This window comes from Lactuca sativa, chromosome 4 (genome assembly GCF_002870075.4).
Source record: "Lactuca sativa cultivar Salinas chromosome 4, Lsat_Salinas_v11, whole genome shotgun sequence".
Lineage (NCBI taxonomy): Eukaryota > Viridiplantae > Streptophyta > Magnoliopsida > Asterales > Asteraceae > Lactuca > Lactuca sativa.
Window position 1 is genome coordinate 91,870,211 of NC_056626.2, and position 14,602 is coordinate 91,884,812.

General features: G+C 34.7%; 2 protein-coding genes across 2 annotated transcripts; both read left to right on the forward strand.

Annotated features, from left to right (window-relative positions):
• The first annotated feature begins 414 nt into the window (after positions 1 to 414).
• On the forward strand, positions 415 to 1,894 carry LOC111892407 (F-box protein SKIP27). The gene is made up of 4 exons (XM_023888455.3): positions 415 to 849; positions 943 to 1,141; positions 1,230 to 1,304; positions 1,434 to 1,894. The coding sequence occupies exons 2-4, from the start codon at positions 950 to 952 to the stop codon at positions 1,656 to 1,658; spliced, it is 492 nt and encodes a 163-aa protein (XP_023744223.1). The 5' UTR covers positions 415 to 849; positions 943 to 949; the 3' UTR covers positions 1,659 to 1,894.
• Positions 1,895 to 4,031: 2,137 nt separating this feature from the next.
• LOC111892384 (uncharacterized) lies at positions 4,032 to 6,471 on the forward strand. The gene is made up of 4 exons (XM_023888432.3): positions 4,032 to 4,040; positions 4,160 to 5,287; positions 5,364 to 5,613; positions 5,690 to 6,471. The coding sequence occupies exons 1-4, from the start codon at positions 4,032 to 4,034 to the stop codon at positions 6,469 to 6,471; spliced, it is 2,169 nt and encodes a 722-aa protein (XP_023744200.3).
• Positions 6,472 to 14,602: the final 8,131 nt, after the last annotated feature.

The window sequence follows — 14,602 nt, forward strand, 5'->3', positions numbered from 1 at the left end:
GATAATCGCACAGTTATTATCAAAGAAAAAGATATCGATTATTAACAATAATTTAAATCCAACCAACTCTATTTTCCTTAACAATAATTTAAATCCAACCAACTCTATTTTCCTTAACCACGAATCCATCGTTTCATCACAGCTGATTGTTAATATTAAAATTATTTTGTCTAAATAAATTAATTAAAACTATATTTTTGATTAAATTTATATTTTAAAACCATTTATTTGTGGACAACTGGACATGATAATGTAATTCTGTTTGCCGGCTGTGGGTAACCGCGTTTGACATGCGTCAACTGTGAAAGTCATAAACAGCCGAAAAAATAGAACAAACTTACCACGATTGACTCCACATTTCCACCTTCACTAAATCTTCACCGTCCATCCACTCTACTACACGTGTCAACATCTGAACCTCAATACACGACACGTGTCGCATCCCTATTCGGCCAATCACATAGGATTCCTGTAACCGTGTTGAAGAAGAAAAATTACAGGCGGCCGACTCAAAACCGACCAAACCCACCACGTCAGCAAAACCACAACCTCGAAGCTTCCTCCAGCAAATGACACGCTCACACGTGTCCTCTATTTCCAACGGCTACTTTTCCCGTACTCGAATATAAAACACATAAACGTGAAAATACAGAATAGTTCGTCATTTCCACGCACTTCAAAAGAAAGAAAAAGCAAATTCGATTATATTATCTTCATAACAAAAAACCCTTAAACCTCTCCACAACATTTGCAGATTTGGTGTTGTTTCCCTCTGAAGAACATCCGTTACAGCAATCCCAATTTACGACAACAAGAAATTAGGGTTCATATCCCCCATTTCAAAACAAGGTTCGTTCATATAATCCCATGTTTCCATTTGATTTAGGGTTTCTTCTTCTTCATTCTGTTCGCAGTTCTGATCTTTTCTGATGGAATTATCAGGACTAAAATGGCATTGGGTAGGAGTTACAGCTTAGGGTTAGTAAAACGCACGAGTTCATTTGGTAGGAAGAGGATTCTGATTTTGAACGAAATGGATATCGATTCTATCGATACGATTTCGCCCACGAAGAAACGATCAATGGGAAACAGTTTTAGTGCCAGTAGATCGTTGCTGGAAGCTCTCCCTCAAGATATTCTCGTAAGTTCCCGTGATTGAAGACTGCTTTTTTAGTTCGAATTGATCCCAAATTTTCAGGGACTGATGGTGTTTGTGTGTGTTTTTGCAGATTAGGGTCTTATGTGGTGTAGACCATGATGATCTGAAGAGGCTGTTTCATGTATCTAAACCGATTAGAGAAGCTGTAAGTTCGATTCCCATTTCAGAAATGATCAATTTGATTATTGCGTTTCATAAATAGGATAAATACAATAAGTATAAGGCACATTCTTAGGATATTGCTTCTAATTTCTATATTGATTAATGTTTACAGGCTATTATAGCAAAGAAACTGCATTTTGAATATAATACACCAAAAAAGGTCCCTGCTTTTCGATCCACCATAGAACCATCATCACTTGAGTTTGATGAAATTGGAGCTCCAAGACAATTGAGAGTAGCTCGTTCTCGATTGGATAGAAAAAAACTGGCTTCCATTTCGGTTGCCTTATTTACTTCTGATGCTGAAGATGAAGTGTTTTCAAGGAGGAATTTGTAGAAAGTATCTACTTTTTTGTAAATAGAGAGGAAAGATAGAGAAGATGATGTTGTTTGTAAAAGCAATTTAGGGTTCTTCAATTGTTCCATTGAAGATTATGGGGTTATGTGCTTGTACATTTAGGAAAGAAAGCATAGACACTAGTCAGTGTAGTGATATTTATGAAGATGTAATTGATTATTGTTGGTTTTTTGTTAAAAACCAAATCTTTACTTCAATGTAATATATGTTTTCCACTTCTTTTCTTATGATATACTATTTATTTTTTTTGGAATTGTATATGCACAAATTTGGTCTATCATTTTTTTGTTTGTGATTTATCTTCTTATTGGTAGTAGTGAGAGGAGTAAGCAATTGCGTTTTGCACTCATCTTTTTTTTTTCTCAAGAAGAAATATGAACATGAAGTATTCAAGGGTTTTTGATTCTTGAATTATGATGGCTTAGCCATGTTGACTTGTTAGGAATTTGTTTGCAATCAAGATTTATCACAAAAGCTCATAAAATAGCTTTTGGATTATAAGTTTTTTTTTTTTTTTTTTTTTTTTTTTTTTTTTTTTTTTTTTTTTTTTTAAATAAAACTTTAAACTCTTACTCCCAAATTTGATTTATTTTTGAAGTTACAAACTCAAAATTCTTAACAGAAAACCCAAAATGATTTGTTAAATATAAATTAAAAAGTGAATCGGTTAAAAGACAAACATACCCTTGATGTAAAGTATTTTCCATGATCATGAGTCATGAATAACATGGAGTATTCATTGATGGCCCAACTTTATTTTTGTTATATAAACTTTGAGCCGATTGTATTATTAAATTCAGTCGACGACGACATATCAATTAACATCAGACTTCAGTTAACTGCCAATAGGCCTACCATTGATGACGGACTGTTCATTGGTGGCCCAATATTTTTATGAAAGCCCAACTTTAACCAACATCAATAAATATTTTTACTAACTATGACCTACATTAAACTTGAGATAACTCAAAGTCTCAAACTTATATATATATTTGATATGTACTATTAATAGGGATTTATAAGAAAATCTACGATGTGAAGTTTCGTTATATGTCAGTAGCTTTTTACTAGAAGTTATAACTTTTATTTATATATAAATGTTTGACAAGAAAAGATTTATCTTCTATATATTGACTGTTAAAATGATCGGATATATCCTTATAATATCAAATAACTATATTGGAGTTTATATGATGGATGATGTATGATTAGCTATCATGTATGTGTTAACTGTTGTTACATAAATGTTTCTTGATTGGCCCCTTTGAGTGAGAAATCTCTCAACACTTGTCTCTATTTAAAGTACCAAAAAGTGCCCCAAATGAATACTTGAATTTAAAGGCTTATGCAATGTGCCCATCTCTCTTCAATTATTTTCTTTATATCACTTCTATTTTACTATTCACTTTCCAAACATGAAAATGCCTCTCTTTTTCAACAACCATATGACGCTTTACTTGTCACATTATGGAAAAGGAATGACATTAAAAGATTGTCACTTTGTACACGATACATATATAAAAAATAATTTATTATGATATGTACATATTATGGTGTAATTATTCTTCAACCTTTTTAATCCATAAGATTACGAATGGATAACACATCATTTATCAATAAAGTTGTATGGTCACCAGGATTTTTATTTGCAAAATAAAAGCTTCCATGCTTTTTCCATTATATCTTTTGTTTACTGTGCTCCTTCATAACTTTTGAAACCGAAAGTAATATAATTTATAATATAATTCATTTTTTTGGGTTTTTTTATAACAGTTTTATTAAAATAATGTATGGTTTTATGAATAGGATGATAATGGTTCGAACTAACTCTAATGTGAACAGGGTAATAATGTTTTTAGTCATTGAACATTTATAATTTCGTTATTTACAGGATTGGTCCTGAAGATTTAAATATGACCAAAATGCAAAAATGGTCCCTGTGGTTAGTCATTTTTTGTGGATATGGTCCAAACCTTTTAAAAATTGGATTTCTGGTCCTTATTGAAAGGTTTGTTTGTGGAACAAGTCCCTGGGGTTAACAGCCGTTTGTTTGTGGCTGTTAAACCCCTCACGTGCATTGCACACGAGGGCATAAATGTCTTTTTACTTGAGGGACCATTTTTACGATTCCTGAAATAAACCCGCTTGTTACCATCTTAGCGCCATATTACACACAAAATCACAAAATATTTAGTTATCTCTTTCACTTCCATCTTCTTCGTCATTCGTTTTGAACGCAAAAACCCTAATCAAGATTTGGTCCAAGGTGTTTACTTGTTTTTGATTTTCAACTATAAATGGTGTTCGTAATGTGGGCGATTAGGCCAAAAGGCGAGACGTATGACATCACAAATGAATATGGTTAGTTTCACTTATCCTCTGTTTATGAAATTTTGTTAGGTTTCTTGATGATCTGAAGAACAGAGCCAAAAATACAAACATCTGATAATTTCTTACTTAATGTTTTTTGTATCTTGGAGGTGGATATGACTGACTTTAACCTCAATCTTGATAAGGATTATGGTTGTGTTCAAATGGATGGGTTTCATACCGGGGTTGGGACAAATGATGAACATGAGGACATAGAAGTCATTGACAATGATAGATGGGATTCTTTAGATGAAGGGTCAGAAGATGAAAGGAAAAGAAGATGTGTTCTTAAAAATCTGGCTAAGGAGAAAAGATGCAGTCTTGGCAATGTCCATAAGGCCAGTTTTTATGTTGGGCAAAAGTTTAAATCAAAGAAAGAATTGAAAGAAAAAATTGACATGCACGCACTAGAAACTAGGAGGAATTTATATTATAAAAAGAATGACAAGCTTAGACTTCGGGCATTGTGTAGAGGTGTAGTCCCTGTCATCAATGCAAGTGGGGTGGTGGGCCTTAATACCAAAAATAAAAGCAAGGGCAAAGAGGTAAATTCAGAAAAAGTAAACTGTAGTTGGTTCCTTCATGCTTCTAGGTCAAACACAGAATCTCCCTGGTTTGTAAGGACATTAAATGACAACCATACTTGCCTTCAAAGTAAGAAGATTAGAGCTTGCACTACTACTTTTATATCCAAGCGAATCATGGACCAAATCGACACGAATCCAGGGATTCCTCTTCGAGCATTGCAGGAACAACTTCAAAAGGACTTCGAGGTTGGTGTTTCTATTGACAAAGTATTCAGGGCCAAGGCTATTGCAACTAAGATCGTGGAGGGTGACTATACGAAACAATATGAGATCTTGAGGGACTATGTCCTTGAATTGCAAGCAACCAATGTTGAAATAACTGTCAAGATTGATGTTTACAGTGAACAAAACCCATCAAACCCAACGAGGAGGTTTAAAAGAATCTACATTTGCTTAGGTCCCCTGAAAAAAGGTTTTAAGGCTGGCCTCAGGGATCTTTTGGGTTTCGATGGTGCGCATATGAAAGGACCATTTCCTGGGCAGGTTCTAACAGCAGTTGGGTTGGACTCTAACAATGGTATTTACCCCCTTGCTTATGCCATTATTGAGACAGAGAACAAAAGTAGTTGGGTATGGTTCTTGCAGTGTTTAGGAGAAGACTTGGATCTTGGTTCAAACTCTAACTTTACTTTTATCACAGATCGACAAAAGGTATCTCTTTCTTACTTGTATTATTAATTACTTATTATTATATAAACTAAATACTTAATTTTTGTTATTGTTTTAGGGTTTAATACCAGCAATAGCCCAACTATTCCCATGTGCTGAGCATAGGTATTGTCTCAGGCACATACATCAGAACATGAGAGTGAAATGGAAATTGAAAGAGTACAAGGATCATTTATGGAGATGTGCAACTGCAACCACTGTACCTGCATTTGAACATTGCATGAAAGAATTTAGCAACTATGACAAGGAGGCATGTGAATGGCTTAGAAAGATTCCTCCAAAACACTGGGCAAGAAGCCATTTTACAGGTACATAAATTACCATAAATTACTATATGTTAAATGTGCACTTGTACTTAAAACAATATGTTAATTTTTTTAACAGGTAGAGCACTCTCTGATATACTGTTAAACAACCTTTGTGAGGTATTTAACAACAAGATAATAGAGGGAAGAGATAAGCCTATCATAGGTTGTTTGGAGTATATTAGACAATACCTGATGAAGAGAATTTGTAATGTTATGAAGGTGATGGACAAGGAAAAAGGGCCTTTAACACCCACTGCAACAACCATATTGGATGTAAACAAGTCTCATGCATCACATTACATTGCTAGGTGGAATGGGGGTGAGAAATACCAAGTCACTGGGGCATGGCAAGATCAACATGTTGTAGATGTTAGGAACAACACATGTACTTGCAGGAAGTGGGAGCTAATAGGCATCCCATGTAAACATGCCATTGCAACCCTTTATGAAATGACCAAGAACTCAGAGGATGTTGGTGACATTTACAGGTGGGTCAATAAGGTATACTGGTTGGATACATGGAAGAGTGCATATTCCTATAAGGTAGAGCCCATAAAAGGAAGAATAATGTGGCCTAAAAGTTTGTGTCCCACCACACTTATCCCTCCAATACATCATAAGCAACCAGGTAGGCCTACAAAGAAGAGGAAGAAAAGTGAGGATGAAAAATTGAGTCAGAGTCAAAGAGGGAGTCAAAGTCAGAGTGGTACTCATGGTGTAAGTCAGGATGAAGGCTGTAAAGTGGGTCCTGATGGAGTTCAAAAATTAACAAGGAAATATGTCAGTGTAACATGTGCAAAATGCAAAAACAAAGGTCACAACTCAAGGACATGCAAAGGTCAAGGAGGTGGAAGTTGAAGATCAAGGTTGTGTTTGTTTTGGCAGATGTTATTTGCTACTTTTGGAAGTGTTTTGATGTTAAAAAACTTATGACTTATGGTTATTTTGGTTTTCATTAGTATGATAAGTATTAGAGCATATATATATATATATATATATATATATATATATATATATATATATATATATATATATATATATATATATATATATATATATATATGGTTGCATATTTTGGGATAATGTAATTGCACTATATGCTTGTAGTCTATTATGTAATTGCAGCCTTGGTTATTATGGTTTTTGGTTATTGTTGTTTATTATAACCATTACAATCAATTATTCACATTAACCTTTCTTTCACCTTACAAAAACTACAAAGAACCTTACAAACAACATAAGCAATTCCATAAAATTCATATTTATATCAGGAAGTCATTTACTACATAAACAAGTTACTTTGACCTTACAAACAACTACAAAGAACCTAGGTCAAAGTACCAAAAACCATTAATCCACCAAAAAACCACACTTTTATCGATCTTCAACAAAAAAAACCCACCCCATTGACCTATTACCTAAACCTAAACAGACCTTATGAAAAAAATCACAAAAAACACCCAACTAGCCAACAACATGATCTTTAGAGCTGTGCACCAAGCTTGCATTCAGTTCATATTTCTCAATAGTCCAGGAATAATGACTTTACACCTTTCACACATGGGGGGATCAACCCATCCGATGAAACGACAAGCAGAATCCTTCAAAAAAGGGAAAATAACAAATGTTATTTGATTACAAATCAAAATGGGTGCAAACGAATTTCTTTACCTTTTGAGGGCAAGCATAGAAACGTCTGCCTGGGTTCTTCGGTGTCCATGAGCATTTAACAACAACAAACTTACCACAAAAACAGAGAACCATCGTGTGATTAACTGACACCCCGACCGTTAACAAAGAGAGATGAGAGAAGGAAGAGAGAAGGAAGAACAACTTGAAAGTTGCAGAACAACGTTTGAGGAAGAACTTGAACGTTGGGGAAGTCTTTATATATTATTTCAGGAATTGTAAAAATGGTCCCTCAAGTAAAAAGACATTTATGCCCTCGTGTGCAATGCACGTGAGGGGTTTAACAGCCACAAACAAACGGCTGTTAACCCCAGAGACTTGTTCCACAAACAAACCTTTCAATAAGGACCAGAAATCCAATTTTTAAAAGGTTTGGACCATATTCACAAAAAATGACTAACCACAGGGACCATTTTTGCATTTTTGTTTTTAAATATTCTCAAATGCTCTGGAAGAGTCAGAAAAAAAAAAGAATTGTTATCGTTATTATAAACTTTTTATTTTTAAATAAATATATATACATATATGATATAATAAAAAAATTGGGCCCAAAAAAAAATTGAACTGCAACTGTCCACTTTGTTCATCCTTCAACGCCACCTCCTATGGTTCTTTATCAAAAAATAATATATAAGTTTGTTGATCATTAATAACAAATATCAATAATTAAGTAAAATATTATTTAACAATAACAATAATATTAGTGATTTATTAACCAAATCCATATAATATATTATATATCGAACTACAATCGACACATATTAAGTTAAGAGTTTGCGTAAACTCAAAAACAGAAGTTTTTGATAATTTCATATTAAGTTAAGAGTTTGGTCCATTTTATGTGTTACAACTTAACATTTAGTTTTTTTTCATTATACACAAACTTTTCATGTTATATTAGCCATTACTTTTTGTTTCCAAAAGCTTAATTTTAAGTCATTTATTTGTCGATTTATATCGATTTTAATTATCAAAATCTGTTGTATGTGTTGTATTCCTAATAAATAAATAAATTTTAACATTACTTGCATTCTATGATAAATAAATTTCAACATTACTTGATGATGATGATGATGATGATGATGATGTTTATTCATTACTTTTTTGCTTCGGTTTTTCACTTCTACCAACAAATCGGCCCAAATAAGTTGAATTTAATTTTTTTCTAAACGGACTAAACCAAATCAAACTGATATGATGATTTGAAATCTATCAGTATTCAAATCATACTAAGATAATATGAAAACAATGAATACCATACAATTACAAACTAAATGCAAAGCACCTAATTTCTTTTGACAAGTTTGAGTAAAAGCTTCTTTCCTTTATTCTGTGGGGTGAGTGTCCAACAAAAGGATGTCTTGGCCTTTTTGGTAGGGTCATGTCACTTCTTCCCACCCGAACACATCATGTGCTTCTAACTTTGTAAGTTGAGGTTTTGGTATGGGTTGGCCCAACTTCTTATCTTTTTTTCTTTGATTTTTATTTTATAAAATTATGAAAATTAGTATTTCGTTACAGAGCGTGTTACGACAGAGAAGATAGAGAACATTTTTATAAAGTGTACCATAAAAATATAAACAAGATTTCGAGCCAAATAATTATATATGGAAGAGGCAGACAAAAATACATTTTAAAAGTGGATCTTGAACGTATTAATTTTATAAGTTAATACTACAGTAAATACTGTAAAAGTTTACAACATTAAAATAAAAAGTAATATTAATAAAAATGAAAACTACAAAATTACTTATGAAAGAGACCAAAAATATAACTTTAAAATAAAGTAAATGATCAAAATCGTAACTTAAAAATACCAATAGTTTAGCATTACGAAGGATAAAGCTGTTTAATAAAAAAATTTGGGAAGAAAATGTAAATATGAGGTTTTTTTTTATTAAGCAAATTTGTTACTTTTAGAAAGATGCTTATTTCACAATTTATATTATATTCAGTAAAACTTGTATATTGATTTCGACTTAGTCGATTGACATTAGTAAAAGCAAATGAACAACGAATCTACATTATCTTTGTTATTTAATAAATATATAATATATAAAATTAAACACAACATTTTTTTTTCCAAATTATAGTGCAAATTCCAATTAAGAGAAAATACTGATTATCATGGTATTAGAGTCTAATTCCCAATCTCTCATACTTTCTTTTCTTCCTCTATGGTCCTACATATTTCTTCTCATTTTCACGACCTAAACAATAATGTCCGTTAACCCACCACCACCTCACGCCAAGGCTTATGACATCACCAAATGTGAAATCATGGATACCGAATGGCGAAAAATTGACAATATATAGAAGCTTTGGCTATACGGTTTAATACCCCAATATCTTCGCCCGACTATCCTTAAGAAAGATGCAACGTCTCAATAAGTGTGGCATAGTCTTGAAAATCTCTCCAAGTCAACAAAGAAGCAAAGTCTATGCAACTTGATACAAAACTTTAGACCATCTCCATGTGAGACTTCTTGGTTCATGACTAGTGTATAAAGATAAATACATTACAGATCTTTTCGAAAGCATTGACGAACCCATGTTTGACAAAAGCCTAGTTATCTATACCATCAATGGCTAATCAAGTAAGTTTGATTACGTTGCAAATATTGTATGTCATCGGCCTCCTCTCGTATAAACGTCATATCTTGGATAATTTGGTTGTTACTTGGATTGAATTGGAAAAAGGGGTAGAAGAGGTCAAATTTGCTAGACTGATAACTCTCCTTGATGGTCTTAATACATTCTTTAGTTTAGAGCATACTTAGGTTTGGATAATGAATCCAAATGGTGTGTTTTTGGTAAGTTAAATGGAATGATTGGACAATGATTAATGTTAAATGTTTTATTTCGTAACACCAAGTTTTAGGTATAATTTTTTTGTGGTTTTGAAATTTGAGACTTAAATTATAATATTTTTTGGTGGCCACGATGTGGTGATGATAGCACTACGACGTCGCGACACCTATTGGAATCGCTCCTTCCTTTAGGGCGCCACGACCTGGCGGCCTACTTTATTAAAAACTCAAATTTTGGAGATCAGTGCCCTATTTAAGGGATGTGATGGTTAGGGTTTGCACACCCTCGACCTCCATCACCTCCGTTTCATCCCAAGAAAACCTTAGGCTCCATTTTTGTGTTCTTGAAGCTTAAGTGGTGATTTTTGGTGTCTTATAGGAATAGAAGGTGTTCCTTGAGCATAGATCCAGCAAAAAAGTTCCTTCATCACCTCATTGCACATATTCTAGACCATTGGAAGTCTTCAAGTTCCAATCTTTAGGTGTTATTCTTTTAGATATAGGGTTATATGCCCTTTTCTCATAGTTTGGGATTGTTTGAGTGGATGGATCCCATAAGGTTGGCAACTTTATGGATCCTTGAGGTCCCATTGTATTTCCTTGTTCCAAATCTGAAGTAATATAGAGTTTTGATCACATGCTTGAGGTTTTGATATCATTTTCTCCATTTTTGTGACCTAGCTTGAGAAAGACATGCATTAGACATGCATGTCTATAAAACAATTAATTTGATCACTCATGGGGTGTAAGAAAGTCATCTGGAAATTATGAATGGTTAGCTTAAAGGATTAAGTGCTTAATACATTAAGCTAGTTAGATCAATTCCCAAGATGTTGAGGGTTAGCCTCCATGATGTGGCGATAGGTAGTCTTCACGACTATTTTTTCGTGAGGTCACCAGGACGTAGAAAATACTTTGCCACAATGTGGTGGCTAGGTGATGGACTTTTAACCGTTGACCTTGACTATTGAATTTTTGACCAAGTTAACTTTTGGCTAACTTGAGGGGTTTTGGGCTGTAGTTTGAGGATTAGTCTATGTTTGTTGTATAGGTGACTCATAGTACCAGTTCTTGGATTCATGTGAGCTGTATTATTTGTCTTCTAGACTGCGAGGTAAGTTTTCTCACTAGACTTTGTACTTCAGTATGTATCTTTGTATGTAGGATGTTGGTATGATGTAGTGATTTGTTATGGTTACCTGTGTTTGCTGGTTATTGTTATTTGTTTGCATGTGTTAACATATTATGGTTGGGTTGAGGCATTCCTGCTTTGTGTTGTAGTCCAAGATACCCATGAGGTCCAGGTCTACTATAGGCCTCGCGAGGCAGTCTAGTTAGACTGTAGGCCTAAGGAGAGTGGTTCAGGTGTACCGTAGCGGTCCAGTCAGGCTGTAGGCTCATGTGTTCATGTATTATATGTGTATTACTATGTGGGGTATTTTGGGAGACCTCGCTAAGCTTTGGCTTATAGTTATGGATTTAAATGTTTCAGGTACATCATAGGATTGGGGGAAGGCAAAGGCATGATCATACACATCATCCTGTTCATTTTTTGCTTGAGAGATGTTATTGATACTCTGATTTTTATGATTATGTTTTGAAACAATGGTTTAGATACTTTATGGTTTTTATGGAAATGTCTTTTGAAAATTAAAAACTTTTAGTATGGTTTTTAGGATGTTACACATTTGGTGAGTGTGATTGAATCGTATCCCTCTGTCTACTCCTTTGACACATAGAGTTGTGCAAAGTGTGAAACTACTTTTATCCATTTTGTAATTCCTTACTAGAAGAAATTGATCATTTTGTTGTTCTCCTTTTTCTCATTCAGTTTGAGCTAAGGTGTTTGTAACATCCATAATTTCAGGTATTATGTTTATTCTTTTTATTTCAAGTTTTGTGGAAGAACTCGGCGAGTTGGTGCGTAGACTCGCCGAGTAGAGACGCGATTTCTCACCCGGATTAATGACCGGACTCGACGAGTCGCATTGGTGGACTCGGCGAGTCCGTGCTGTTTAATGAAACCCTAATTTCTTGGGTTTGGGACCTATTTATAGGGCCTTATGGCCGTCATTTGTGCTCACCAGCCCCCAGAGCGAAACCCTAGTGAGCTTGAGCGTTTGGAGTGAGAGAAGGAGCCATTGTCGACCGTGGAGGTGTTGTCTAGCAAGGAAAAGGAAGCTATAGCCAAGAGGAAGCAAGAGGGTTAACTTCCTGAAGATCTGAGGTCCAGAACATCACGTTTGAGGTACTATTTTCGAACCATTTTCTGTTGTGGTGATGTTCATGTTGATTTAGGGCTTATTGAGCCCTTTTTGTGACTAGATCTAGTGCTCCCATGGTCCCTTAGCGAGTTAGGTCCTGGATCTGGACCCATGGAGGTCCAGAGTGCCTCTTTGTCCAAGCTTTATATGAGTCTATGGAGGTTTTGGTTTGGGATCATTGTATTTGAGGATAAAACACCATTTATGAGCCAATATGTGTGATATGAGCGCCAAGACATAAACTTTACGTGATAAATAATCTTGGAAAGACTGGATCTATGAGTTAGAGGAACATAACTGACCTCAGAAGGTCGTTTGGGGTTGTGCATGGAATGCACTCGTCGAGTCCATAGGCAGACTCGACGAGTTGGAGCGAGTTGTTCCGTGTTTTCGAACCAGGGGTTGAGTAACTGAGTTGGGTGAGTGACTCGGTGAGTCGGAAGGGATTCAGAGGAATCGGGTCCCCGTAGGGACTCGGCGAGTCCACGCTAGACTCGGCGAGTTGGGTTGACCGTTGACCATTGACCAGGGTTGACCGGTGTTGAATTGGTAGAATTAGTCAACCATAGTTGGTATAGTGTTAATTAGAGATATGCTTGTGTTATAGGAGGATTATAGCTCGGGAGATTGAGCACTAGTGATTACCGGGATTTACGAGTTACCGAGATACGCGAGGTGAGTCTTCTCACTATACTTTACCTTAAGTAGGTAATTAGAGTTATGTGATACAGTGTTGTATGCTATATATGTGTTATGTGTTGCACTACATTATTCTATGTGATTTATGCTGTGCATGCTACAGAGTTAGAACCGGAAGGTTCATAGAGATAGAACCTGAGGGTGCATAGAGTTGGGTGCACGGACCCAAATAGTTATAGCCTTGAGTGGCTAATATGTGTTATATATATATATATATATATATATATATATATATGGTATTTTGGGGAACTCACTAAGCTTTGTGCTTATAGTGTTTGGTGTTATTTGTTTCAGGTACTAGTGAGGATCGCGGGAAGGCGCCGGCCTGATCAGTACACACGGGATTTTTATGCTATGAGATCTTGGGATTGTTATATGCTATGAATTTGAGTTTTAAACAATGATGTTTTTATGAATAATAAATGAATTACGTTTTTATAAAATGCGAAAAATTGTTTTGAAATTTACGATGTTACAGTGTTGCAATAGGCCACTCTAGGTTTCATGCCTCCTTTGTCGCTATCCAACATGCTCCTTCAGATCTAGCCAACAACTTCCTTCCAACCTCAAAAGGTGAATCTCAGTGTTTCCTTATTAAGGACAATCCTATGGTTTTTATGGAAAGCTCTAAATACAACAATTTTTAGGAATATTAAGTTGGACGATCTCAACTTGGTGAGAGATATTATGTTGTAACACCTAATTTTCACGATGTTCTAATTTCTGGACATCGAGCCATAATTTGATCGAGTAAAGATCTTAGGCTTCAAAGTCATAGAGTTTAGACCCTATCAGATATTGATAACGTTGATTGAGTGATTAAGGCCCTCAAATTGAGTTTTGAGACAAAGGGTAAAATTGGAAATGTGATATTTTGAGTTTCTTGCATAAATTAAGGATTTTAGTTTGATATGTTTTTAGTCAAAAGTAACTAGATAGAATTGTGGGACTCGTCAACTCCTTTCTGTGCATATAAACATCGCTAAAAATAGAGTTGAAATGAAGAAGTTATGATTGTTTGAAGTTGAATTGGAAATTTAGAATTTTGCCCTATGTTGAGCGTAGGAAAACCCTTACGTTGATCATAGGTAATGAATATTAGATGTGAATTTAATGACCTACACTAAGCGTAGCCACTACATATCAAAATCATAACCTTAAGGTTTTGACCCCTATTTAAGGGCTCTAACTTCTTGGGATCCTTCCTATATACGGCCTCCATCACCTCATATCATTCCTTGAGAAACCCTAGCCTCCTCTTGCTTGTTTTGAGCCTTGGAATCTTTTGTGAGCTTATCTTTTCCAGGGATGGTCCAAAGATTTCGAACGCCCTGTACAATTTAGTAAATTAATACGCCCTAAAATTTTAAAGATCAAAGAGTTGTATGCTACTTTCACTTAACTTGTTTAACCAATATTTATTCATACTTGATGTAAGTATCGAACAGTTCATATGGTGTTTTTTAAAGTCATATGATACAACAAGGATAAGCAATTACATACTTGTTATATCTTCTTCATTCAATA

Coding starts and splice junctions, on each gene's coding strand:
- LOC111892407 (XM_023888455.3), top strand. CDS start 950: ATGGCATTGGGTAGGAGTTACAGCTTAGGGTTAGTAAAACGCACGAGT. Junction 1,142..1,229: donor CTCTCCCTCAAGATATTCTC/GTAAGTTCCCGT, acceptor GTGTTTTTGCAG/ATTAGGGTCTTATGTGGTGT. Junction 1,305..1,433: donor CTAAACCGATTAGAGAAGCT/GTAAGTTCGATT, acceptor TAATGTTTACAG/GCTATTATAGCAAAGAAACT.
- LOC111892384 (XM_023888432.3), top strand. Junction 5,288..5,363: donor TTATCACAGATCGACAAAAG/GTATCTCTTTCT, acceptor TTATTGTTTTAG/GGTTTAATACCAGCAATAGC. Junction 5,614..5,689: donor GGCAAGAAGCCATTTTACAG/GTACATAAATTA, acceptor TTTTTTTAACAG/GTAGAGCACTCTCTGATATA.